Source organism: Salmo trutta, unplaced genomic scaffold, assembly GCF_901001165.1.
Source record: "Salmo trutta unplaced genomic scaffold, fSalTru1.1, whole genome shotgun sequence".
Taxonomy (NCBI): Eukaryota; Metazoa; Chordata; class Actinopteri; order Salmoniformes; family Salmonidae; genus Salmo; species Salmo trutta.
The window spans coordinates 683,040-696,258 of record NW_021822992.1 but is presented as its reverse complement, the minus strand read 5'-3'; the positions used below and the strand labels follow the sequence as shown (position 1 = coordinate 696,258).

Here is a 13,219-nt window from a genome sequence, read left to right as displayed (position 1 = left end):
TAGTGTTGCACGGTATACTGAAACTTGGATACATCTTCCGATACTAAAACATGAAAAAAAACGGTTCGGTATTATAATTTTTTTTTGTTAAATTCGGTACTTCTGTCAAATGTGTCTCATATCATATAAGGATTGAGAGGATGGAGTCCGTCTGGTCATTTGTCTGAATGTTCTCTAGGGGGCAGTAGTGAGCTAGCCAGGCTGCTTGTGCACGCTAGAAGAGAGAATACCCACAGCATGGCTTCTTCCAACTCAAACAGCATAACTCCACTTGGTATAACTGGTTCCAGATGCCAACTAGGGGAATACTTTGCTTTCAGAGCAGATTGAGGGTCCGGCCCACCGAAACAACGACGCTAAAAAGGTGAACCGAAGCAGTGCAAGGGAGGATTAGCTATTTTACACGTGATATTTGCATTGTAACATTATTGTTATTCTACTAAATTTAGTCACATGTGCTGAATACAACAGGTGTAGGTAGACCTCACTGTGAAATGCTGAATACAACAGGTGTAGTAGACCTTACAGTGAAATGCTGAATACAACAGGTGTAGTAGACCTTACAGAGAAATGCTGAATACAACAGGTGTAGTAGACCTTACAGTGAAATGCTGAATACAACAGGTGTAGTAGACCTTACAGTGAAATGCTGAATACAACAGGTGTAGTAGACCTTATAGTGAAATGCTGAATACAACAGGTGTAGTAGACCTTACAGTGAAATGCTGAATACAACAGGTGTAGTAGACCTCACAGTGAAATGCTGAATACAACAGGTGTAGTAGACCTTACAGTGAAATGCTGAATACAACAGGTGTAGTAGACCTTACAGTGAAATGCTGAATACAACAGGTGTAGTAGACCTTACAGTGAAAATGCTGAATACAACAGGTGTAGTAGACCTCACAGTGAAATGCTGAATACAACAGGTGTAGTAGACCTTACAGTGAAATGCTGAATACAACAGGTGTAGTAGAACTTACAGTGAAATGCTGAATACAACAGGTGTAGTAGACCTTACAGTGAAATGCTGAATACAACAGGTGTAGTAGACCTTACAGTGAAATGCTGAATACAACAGGTGTAGTAGACCTTACAGTGAAATGCTGAATACAACAGGTTGTAGTAGAACTTACAGTGAATATGCTGAATACAACAGGTGTAGTAGACCTTACAGTGAAATGTCGAATACAACAGGTGTAGTAGACCTTACAGTGAATACTGATATACAAGCAAGGTGTAGTAGACCTTACAGTGAAAGCTGAATACAACAGGTGTAGTAAACCTCACAGTGAAATGCTGAATACAACAGGTGTGTAGATATGACCTCACAGTGAAATGCTGAATACAACAGGTGTAGTAGACCTTACAGAGAAATGCTGAATACCACAGGGTAGTAGACATTACAGTGAATGCTGAATACAACAGGTGTAGTAGACCTACAGTGAAATGCTGAATACAACAGGTGCTAGTAGACCTTACAGTGAAATACTGAATACACCAGGTGTACGTAGACTCACAGTGAAATGCTGAATACAAACAGGTGTAGTAGACCCTTACAGAGAAATGCTGAATACAACAGGTGTAGTAGACCTTACAGTGAAATGCTGAATACAACAGGTGTAGTAGACCTTATAGTGAAATGCTGGAATACAACAGGTGGTAGTAGACCTTACAGAGAAATGTGAATACAACAGGTGCTGAATACAACAGGTGTAGTAGACCTTACAGTGAAATGATGAATACAACAGGTGTAGTAGACCTTACAGAGAAATACTGAATACAACAGGTGTAGTAGACCTTACAGTGAAATGCTGAATACAACAGGTGTAGTAGACCTCACAGTGAAATGCTGAATACAACAGGTGTAGTAGACCTCACAGTGAAATGCTGAATACAACAGGTGTAGTAGACCTTACAGTGAAATGCTGAATACAACAGGTGTAGTAGACCTCACAGTGAAATGCTGAATACAACAGGTGTAGTAGACCTTACAGTGAAATGCTGAATACAACAGGTGTAGTAGACCTACAGAGAAATGCTGAATACAACAGGTGTAGTAGACCTTACAGTGAAATACTGAATACAACAGGTGTAGTAGAGCTTACAGTGAAATGCTGAATACAACAGGTGTAGTAGACCTCACAGTGAAATGCTGAATACAACAGGTGTAGTAGACCTTACAGTGAAATGCTGAATACAACAGGTGTAGTAGACCTTACAGTGAAATGCTGAATACAACAGGTGTAGTAGACCTACAGTGAAATGCTGAATACAACAGGTGTAGTAGACCTCACAGTGAAATGCTGAATACAACAGGTGTAGTAGACCTCACAGTGAAATGCTGAATACAACAGGTGTAGTAGACCTCACAGTGAAATGCTGAATACAACAGGTGTAGTAGACCTCACAGAGAAATGCTGAATACAACAGGTGTAGTAGACCTTACAGTGAAATGCTGAATACAACAGGTGTAGTAGACCTTACAGTGAAATGCTGAATACAACAGGTGTAGTAGACCTTACAGTGAAATGCTGAATACAACAGGTGTAGTAGACCTCACAGTGAAATGCTGAATACAACAGGTGTAGTAGACCTTACAGAGAAATACTGAATACAACAGGTGTAGTAGACCTTACAGTGAAATGCTGAATACAACAGGTGTAGTAGACCTTACAGTGAAATGCTGAATACAACAGGTGTAGTAGACCTCACAGTGAAATGCTGAATACAACAGGTGTAGTAGACCTTACAGTGAAATGCTGAATACAACAGGTGTAGTAGACCTTACAGAGAAATGCTGAATACAACAGGTGTAGTAGACCTTACAGTGAAATGCTGACTTACAAGCCCTTAACCAACGATGCAGCTGTTGGTTAAGAAAATATTTACTAAGTAAACGGAAGTGAAAATAATTAAAATCAAAAAGTAACACACAAGACAATTACATAACAATGTGGAGGCTATATACAGGGGGTACCAGTACTGAGTCAATGTGGAGGCTATATACAGGGGGTACCGGTACAGAGTCAATGTGGAGGCTATATACAGGGGGTACCGGTACAGAGTCAATGTGGAGGCTATATACAGGGTGTACCGGTACAGAGTCAATGTGGAGGCTATATACAGGGGGTACCGGTACCGAGTCAATGTGGAGGCTATATACAGGGGGTACCGGTACCGAGTCAATGTGGAGGCTATATACAGGGGGTACCCGGTACCGAGTCAATGTGGAGGCTATATACAGGGGGTACCGGTACCGAGTCAATGTGCGGGGGTACAGGTGACTATGCGTAGAGAGTAAACAGCGACACAGCCTATTATATAGGTCCTTGATGGCAGGAAGCTTGGCCCCAGTGATGTACTGGGCAGTTCGCATTACCCTCTGTAGCGCCTTATGGTCAGATGCCGAGCAGTTGCCATACCAGGCGGTGATGCAACCGGTCAGGATGCTCTCGATGGTGCAGCTGTAGAACCTTTTGAGGATCTGGGGACCCTTGTCAAATCTTTTCAGTCTTCTGAGGGGGAATAGGTTTTGTCGTGCCCTCTTCCTGTCTTGGTGTGCTTGGACCATGATAGTTGGTTGGTGTTGTGGACACCAAGGAACTTGAAACTCTCGACCCGCTCCACTACAGCCCCGTTGATGTTAATGGGGGCCTGTTCGGCCCTCCGTTTCCTGTAGTCCACGATCAGCTCCTTTGTCTTGATCACGTTGAGGGAGAGGTTGTTGTCCTGGCACCACCAGGCCAGGTCTCTGACCTCCTCCCTATAGGCTGTCCCATCGTTGTCGGTAATCAGACCTACCACTGTTGTGTCGTCAACAAATAGAATGATGGTGTTGGAGTCGTGCACGGCCGCGCAGTCGTGGGTGAACAGGGAGTACAGGAGGGGACTGAGCACGCACCCCTGAGGGGCCACTGTGTTGAGGATCAGCGTGGCAGATGTGTTGTTGTCTACCCTTACCACCTGGGGGCGGCCCGTCAGGAAGTCCAGGATCCAGTTGCAGAGGGAGGTGTTTAGTCCCAGGGTCCTTAGCTTAGTGATGAGCTTTGAGGGCACTATGGTGTTGAACGCTGAGCTGTAGTCAATGAATAGCGTTCTCACATAGGTGTTCCTTTTGTCCAGGTGGGAAAGGGCCAGTGTGGAGTGCAATAGAGATTGCGTAATCTGTGAATCTGTTGGGGCGGTATGCGAATAGGAGTGGGTCTAGAGTTTCCGGCATTCTGGTGTTGATGTGAGCCATGACCAGACTTTCAAAGCACTTCATGGCTACCAATGTGAGTGCTACGGGGCGGTAGTCATTTAGACAGGTTACCTTCGCTTTCTTGGGCACAGGGACTATGGTGGTCTGCTTGAAACATGTAGGTATTACAGACTCAGACAGGGAGAGATTGAAAATGTCAGTGAAGACTCTTGCCAGTTGGTCCGCGTATGCTTTGAGTACACGTCCTGGTAATCCGTCGGGCCTCTTTGGATTTGTGAATGTTGACCTGTTTAATAAGGTCTTCCTACGGAGAGCGTGATCACACTGTCATCTGGAACAGCTGATGCTCTCATGCATGCTTCAATGTTGCTTGCCTCGAAGCGAACATAAAAGGCATTTAGCTCGTCTGGTAGGCTCGCGTCACATGTGAGCATTATAATATGATTACACAACCCAAAAGTAATGTGAAATACACTCATAACTTGACAACAATATACTGTATGTAGACTGCTTCATGTTTGTCTGGGCTTGCTAGCAGTAGCCAATAGCCAGTCAGCAGCCCTGGGCGGAGCATTGCACCCTGGGAAGTGAAATGTACTCTGGGAATTGTAGTATGCGGTGGAAATTCCATTGTGTTTCTATGGCGTGTAGACTACATGTCCTCCATCGTGACTTCCCCCGAAGGGCCATCCGCTAGCCTGCTAGCCGCAGCCCGCTAGCTGTCTAGAGCATATCGGACTGTTAACTGAAGAGGTCCATCAGCCAGTTTCTTGGGCTCCGATACCTATTCTGTCAATTGGCCTGGACCCTTTTACTGCCTAGCCCTGCCGATCCATCACGACTGGTCGGCCGACGTAACCGCCAGAGGGGGCTACAGCAGACCCTACCGTCGCGACGTCTCCCTTCTGCTAGCCTCGGCCCGCTAGCTTTCGATCCATCACGACTGGTCTGCCGACGTAACCGCCAGAGGGGGCTACAGCAGACCCTACCGTCGCGACGTCTCCCTTCTGCTAGCCTCGGCCCGCTAGCTTTCGATCCATCACGACTGGTCCGCCGACGTAACCGCCAGAGGGGGCTACAGCAGACCCTACCGTCGCGACGTCCCCCTTCTGCTAGCCTCGGCCCGCTAGCTTTCAATCCATCACGACTGGTCCGCCGACGTAACCGCCAGAGGGGGCTACAGCAGACCCTACCGTCGCGACGTCTCCCTTCTGCTAGCCTCGGCCCGCTAGCTTTCTGAATCGCCGTGTCTCCGGTCCGCCTAGCTACCCGCTGGTCGCTATGATCTCTCGGCTACGCATGCTTCTCCCTAATGTCAATATGCCTTGTCCATTTGCTGTTTTGGTTAGTGATTACTGTCTTATTTCACTGTAGAGCCTCCATCCCTGCTCAATATACCTTAGCTGTTGTTTCACATCCTACACATGCAGTGACCTCACCTGGTCTGAATGATATCTCTAGAGACAAAACGTCTCTCATCGTCATTCAATGCCTAGGTTTACCTCCACTGTATTCACATCCTACCATACCTGTGTCTGTACATTATGCCTTGAATCTATTCTTCCGAGCCCAGAAACCTGCTCCCTTTGCTCTATATTCCGAACGCACTAGATGACAAGTTCTTATAGCCTTTAGTCGTACCCTTATCCTTATCCTCCTCCTTCTCTGTTCCTCTGGTGACGTAGAGGTGAATCCAGGCCCTGCAGCGCCTGGCTCCACTCCCATTCCCCAGGCGCTCTCATATTGCTGACTTCTGTAACCGTAAAAGCCTTGGTTTCATGCATGTTAACATCAGAAGCCTCTTCCCTAAGTTTGTTTTATTCACTGCTTTAGCACAGTCTGCCAACCCGGATGTCCTAGCCGTGTCTGAATCCTGGTTTAGGAAGAACAAAAAAAATCATGAAATTTTTACATGGTGTTTCTCTCATCTCTCTAGATTCTATACATGGTGTTTCTCTCTAGATTCTATACATGGTGTTTTTCTCCTCTCTCTAGATTCTATACATGGTGTTTCTCTCATCTCTCTAGATTCTATACATGGTGTTTCTCTCTAGATTCTATACATGGTGTTTCTCTCATCTCTCTAGATTCTATACATGGTGTTTCTCTCTAGATTCTATACATGGTGTTTCTCTCTAGATTCTATACATGGTGTTTCTCTCTAGATTCTATACATGGTGTTTCTCTCTAGATTCTATACACGGTGTTTCTCTCTAGATTCTATACATGGTGTTTCTCTCTAGATTCTATACATGGTGTTTCTCTCTAGATTCTATACATGGTGTTTCTCTCTAGATTCTATACATGGTGTTTCTCTCTAGATTCTATACATGGTGTTTCTCTCTAGATTCTATACATGGCGTTTCTCTCTAGATTCTATACATGGTGTTTCTCTCTAGATTCTATACATGATGTTTCTCTCTAGATTCTATACATGGCGTTTCTCTCTAGATGCTAAACGTGGTGAATGTGTTAGGTCTTATGGTGTGTTGTCCCAAATTGTAAGAGAACCACTTAATAGAATGTTAGACCTTTGTTTTAATCTTAACATCTGTTTCTCTCCCTCGCTTTCTCTCCCTTGCTCGCTCTCTCTTTCTTTCTCTCTCTCTCTCTCTCCCTTCTGCCCCCTCTCTCTCTCTCCCTCCTTGCCCCTCTCTCCCTCGTTTGCTCTCTCCCCCCTGCCCCCTCTCTCTCTCTCCCCTTGCCCCTCTCTCCCTCGTTTGCTCTCTCTCCCCTTGCCCCTCTCTCCCTCGTTTGCTCTCTCTCCCCTTGCCCCTCTCTCCCTCGTTTGCTCTCTCTCCCCTTGCCCCTCTCTCCCTCGTTTGCTCTCTCTCCCCCTGCCCCTCTCTCCCTCGTTTGCTCTCTCTCCCCCTGCTGCTTGCTCTCTCCCCCCCCCCCGCCCCCTCTCCCTCGTTTGCTCTCTCTCCCCCTGCCCCTCTCACTCCCTCCCCACTAGATCCCATTAAGACCGCCCAGGGCTCCCTGTCCCTGAAGGCTTACAGGTTAACACCCAAACTGATGGAGATCTGCAAGGAGAAGGACTTCTCAGCAGAGGGGTGAGCTCACACACACACAGACACACGCAGACACACGCAGACACACGCAGACACACGCAGACACACGCAGACACACGCAGACACACGCAGACACACGCAGACACACGCAGACACACGCAGACACACGCAGACACACGCAGACACACGCAGACACACGCAGACACACGCAGACGCACGCAGACGCACGCAGACGCACGCAGACGCACGCAGACGCACGCACACGCACGCAGACACAGACACAGACACACGCAGACACACGCAGACACACGCAGACACACGCAGACACACGCAGACACACGCAGACACACGCAGACACACGCAGACACACGCAGACACACGCAGACACACGCAGACACACGCAGACACACGCAGACACACACACGCAGACACACACACGCAGACACACACACGCAGACACACACACGCAGACACACACACGCAGACACACACACGCAGACACACACACGCAGACACAGACACACACACACACAGACACACACAGACACAGACACAGACACACACAGACACAGACACACACAGACACACACACACACACACACACAGACACACACAGACACACACAGACACACACAGACACACACAGACACACACAGACACCACACACACCACACACCACACACACCACACACACCACACACCACACACACCACACACACCACACAGGCACCAAGCTCCACTTCAGAAGCTGGATGAGAATTGCTAAAGGCCATCAATAACACACACACACACACACACCACACACCACACACCACACACCACACACACACCACACAGGCACCAAGCTCCACTTCAGAAGCTGGATGAGAATTGCTAAAGGCCATCAATACCACGAGCACACACACACACACACACACACACACACACACACACACACACACACACACACGCACAGAGAGACACACAAAGGCACAAATACCAACTGCACCTTTCCTGATAAGAATTCAGCATCAATGCGGTGCTTTTGAAAGTCCCTTCAATAGATTCCAGTGCGTGATGTTATTTTCCCCATGGGCAGGGACAGCCTCATCAGAGGCTCTTAGTGATGTGATGATTGGGGTTTATAACTAGTGTGTGTTGGGGCTGTCAAACAACTCTACTGCCGCGTTGATCTGCTGCCTGGCTGGCTTTGACCCTCAGGCTGCCGGCCATTGATTTTAAACTGCATCTGAATACAGCGTAATGAGAGGGAGACATTTCAAATAGCTCTGAGTTCCCACACGCTGAGTTTATGAAAAATGGAATCCCAACAGACTGGTATTAAATTGACTAGAAAATAAACTGCTTTTGGATTTTAAAATAGGTGCACTTAGTCAATATTAGGAAGTGTTTGCTTTGGCTTGGATTTCTCCTTATTCTGTAGTTAGTTAGTTTCTTCATGTTCACACCTACCTACCTACCTACCATTACCTACCTACCTACCCTTACCTACCTACCTACCTTTACCTACATACCTACCTACCTACCCTTACCTACCTACCTACCCTTACCTACCTACCCTTATCCCTACCTACCTACCCTACCCTACCTACCCTACCTACCTACCTACCTACCCTACCTACCCTTATCCCTACCTACCCTACCCTACCCTACCTACCCCTACCTACCCTTACCTACCTACCCTTATCCCTACCTACCCCACCTACCTACCTACCATTACCTACCTACCTACCCCTACCTACCTACCCCTACCTACCTACCCCTACCTACCCTACCTACCTACCTACCCCTACCTACCTACCTCTACCTACCTACCTACCCCTACCTACCCTACCTACCTCTACCTACCTACCTACCCTACCTACCTACCTACCTACCCCTATCTACCCTACCTACCTACCTACCTCTACCTACCTACCTACCCACCTACCCCTACCTATCTACCTACCCCTACCTACCCTACCTACCTACCTACCCCTACCTACCTACCTCTACCTACCTACCTACCTACCCCTACCTACCCTACCCTACCTACATACCTACCTACCCCTACCTACCTACCCCTACCTACCTACCTACCCCTACACCTACCTACCTACCTACCTACCCTACCTACCCTACCTACCTACCCTTACCTACCCCTACCTACCCTACCTACACCTACCTACCCACCTACCCCTACCTACCCACTTACCTACCTACCCTTACCTTTATCTACCTACCTAGCCCTACCTTTACCTACACCTACCTACCCACCTACCCACCTACCTAACTACCCACCCACCCATCTACCCACCTACATACCCCGACCTACCTCTACATACCCCTACCTACCTACCCCCATCTACCCACCTACATACCCCTACCTACCTCTACATACCCTTACCTACCTACCCCCATCTACCCACCTACATACCCCTACCTACCTCTACCTACCCCTACCTACCTACCCCCATCTACCCACCTACATACCCCTACCTACCTCTACCTACCCCTACCTACCTACCCCCATCTACCCACCTACATACCCCTACCTACCTCTACCTACCCCTACCTACCTACCCCCATCTACCCACCTACATACCTCTACCTACCCCTACCTACCTACCCCCATCTACCCACCTACATACCCCTACCTACCTCTACCTACCCTTACCTACCTACCCCCATCTACCCACCTACATACCCCTACCTACCCCTACCTTTACCCACCCCTTACCCATACCCCACACCTACCGACACCTACCCTTACCTGCCTACCTACCTACCCCTACCTTTACCCACACCTACCGACCCTTACCCACCTACCCCTACCCACTCCAACCTACCCCTACCCACTCCCACCTACCCCTACCCACTCCCACCTACCCCTACCCACTCTCCACCTACCCCTACCCACTCCCACCTACCCCTACCCACTCCCACCTACCCCTACCCACTCCCACCTACCCCTACCCACTCCCACCTACCGACCCTTACCTACCTACCCCCATCTACCCACCTACCTACCCTTACCTACCTACCTACCCCTACCTTTACCCACACCTACCGACCCTTACCCTTACCCCATACCTACCAATACCTACCCTTACCTACCCACCTACCCACTCCCACCTACCCCTACCCACTCCCACTTACCTACTAGCGGGCGACCGAATATGATTTTTCAACGCCAATAACGATTTGTTAAAAGACCGATTTTGTTTTTATTTATATGTATGTATATATGTGTGTGTGTGTGTGTGTGTGTGTGTGTGTGTGTGTGTGTGTGTGTGTGTGTGTGATAATGACAATTTCAACAATACTGAATGAACACTTATTTTACTTAATATAATACATACAGAAAATCTATTTAGTCTCAAATAAATGTTCGATTTGGTTTAATTAATGCAGAAACAGTGTTGGAGAAGAAAGGAAAAGTGTATTATGTGCCATGTAAAAAGATAACGTTTAAATTCCTTAATCAGAACATATGAAAGCTGGTGGTTCCTTTTAACATGAGTCTTCAATATTCCCAGGTAAGAAGTTTTAGGTTGTAGTTATTATAGGAATTATAGGACTATTTCTCTCTATGCGATTTTGTTATTTCATATACCTTTTGATTATTGGATGTTCTTATAGGCAGCCTGATCTCGGGAGTTGATAGGCTTGAAGTCATAAACAGCGCTGTGCCTCAAGCATTGCTAAGAGCTGCTGGCAAACGCAGTAAAGTTTTGTTTGAATGAATGCTTACGAGCCTGCTGTTGCCTACCACCGCTCAGTCGGACTGCTCTATCAAATATCAAATCATAGACTTAATTATAATATAATAAACACAGAAATATGAGCCTTAGGTCATTAATATGGTCAAATCCAGGAACTATAATTTCAAAAACCAAACGTTTATTCTTTCAGTGAAGTACGGAACCGTTCCGTATTTTATCTAACGGATGGCATCCCTAAGTCTAAATATTCCTGTTACATTGCACAACCTTCAATGTTATGTCATTATTATGTACAATTCTGGCAAATTAATTACGGTCTTTGTTAGGAAGAAATGGTCTTCACACAGTTCACAGCGAGCCAGGCGACCCAAACTGCTGCATATACCCTGACTCTGCTTGCACTGAACACAAGAGAAGTGACACAATTTCTCTAGTTAATATTGCCTACTAACATGAATTTCTTTTAACTAAATATGCCGGTTTAAAAATATATACTTGTGTATTGATTTTAAGAAAAGCATTTGTTTATGGTTAGGTACATTGGTGCAACGATTGTGCTTTTTTTGCGAATGTGCTTTTGTTAAATCATCACCCGTCTGGCGAAGTTGAAGTAGGCTGTGATTCAACGATAAATTAAGAGGCAACGCAGGACAAGCTAGTTAACTACACATGGTTGATGATATTACTAGGTTAACAGGTGATTATGTGAAGATTGATTGTTTTTTTATAAGATAAGTTTAATGCTAGCTAGCAACTTACCTTGGCTCCTTGCTGCACTCGCGTAACAGGTGGTCAGCCTGCCACGCAGTCTCCTCGTGGAGTGCAATGTAATCGGCTATAATCAGCGTCAAAAAAGGCTGATTACCGATTTGTTGTGAGAACTTGAAGTCGGCCCTAATTAATTGGCCATGCCAACCTCTACTACCTACCCCCATCCCTACCCACCCACCTACTACCCCCCCTACCATCCCCCCTACCCCTACACACCTACCTACCTACCCACCCACACATCTACTACCCACCCCTACCTACTTACCCACCCCTACCTACTTACCCACCCCTACCTACCTACCTCTACCTACCTACCCACTTACGTACCTACCTCCACCTACCCACTTACCTACCTACCTTTACCTACCCACTTACCTACCTACCTCTACCTACCCACTTACCTACCTTTACCTACCCACTTACCTACCTACCTTTACCTACCTACCTCTACCTACCTACCCACTTACCTACCTACCTCTACCTACCTACCTACCTTTACCTACCCACTTACCTACCTACACCTACCCACTTACCTACCTACCTTTACCTACCTACCTCTACCTACCTACCCACTTACCTACCTACCTCTACCTACCTACCTACCTCTACCTACCCACTTACCTACCTTTACCTACCCACTTACCTACCTACCTTTACCTACCTACCTCTACCTACCTACCCACTTACCTACCTACCTCTACCTACCTACCTACCTCTACCTACCCACTTACCTACCTTTACCTACCCACTTACCTACCTACCTTTACCTACCTACCTCTACCTACCTACCTTTACCTACCTCTACCTACCTACCTTTACCTACCTCTACCTACCTACCTACCTCTACCTACCTACCTTTACCTACCCACTTACCTACCTACCTTTACCTACCTACCTCTACCTACCTACCCACTTACCTACCTACCTCTACCTACCTACCTACATTTACCTACCTACCTCTACCTACCTACCTACCTAACCTACCTACCTTTACCTACCCACTTACCTACCTACCTCTACCTACCTACCCACTTACCTACCTACCTACCTCTACCTACCCTTACCTACCTACCCACTTACCTACCTACCTCTACCTACCTACCTACCTCTACCTACCTACCTTTACCTACCTACCTTTACCTACCTCTACCTACCTACCCTTACCTACCTACCCACTTACCTACCTACCTCTACCTACCTACCTACCTACCTACCTACCTACCTCTACCTACCTACCCACTTACCTACCTACCTACCTCTACCTACCCTTACCTACCTACCCACTTACCTACCTACCTCTACCTACCTACCTACCTCTACCTACCTACCTTTACCTACCTACCTTTACCTACCTCTACCTACCTACCCTTACCTACCTACCCACTTACCTACCTACCTCTACCTACCTACCCTTACCTACCTACCCACTTACCTACCTACCTCTACCTACCTACCTACCTACCTACCTCTACCTACCTACCCTTACCTACCTACCTACCTCTACCTACCTACCCTTACCTACCTAC

General features: G+C 47.1%; 2 protein-coding genes across 2 annotated transcripts in view; both read left to right on the top strand.

The window, feature by feature from the left end:
- LOC115187885 (CUB and sushi domain-containing protein 3-like) overlaps positions 1–13,219 on the top strand; it is a 1,475,978-nt gene that overhangs the window by 922,103 nt on the left and 540,656 nt on the right.
- Positions 1–13,219, top strand: part of LOC115187958 (eukaryotic translation initiation factor 3 subunit H-like) — an 82,597-nt gene that overhangs the window by 51,386 nt on the left and 17,992 nt on the right. Inside the window, exon 4 of the mRNA XM_029747050.1 lies at positions 7,161–7,260. Within this exon, the coding sequence (XP_029602910.1) occupies positions 7,161–7,260 (100 nt within the window). The remainder of the gene's footprint in view (positions 1–7,160; positions 7,261–13,219) is intronic.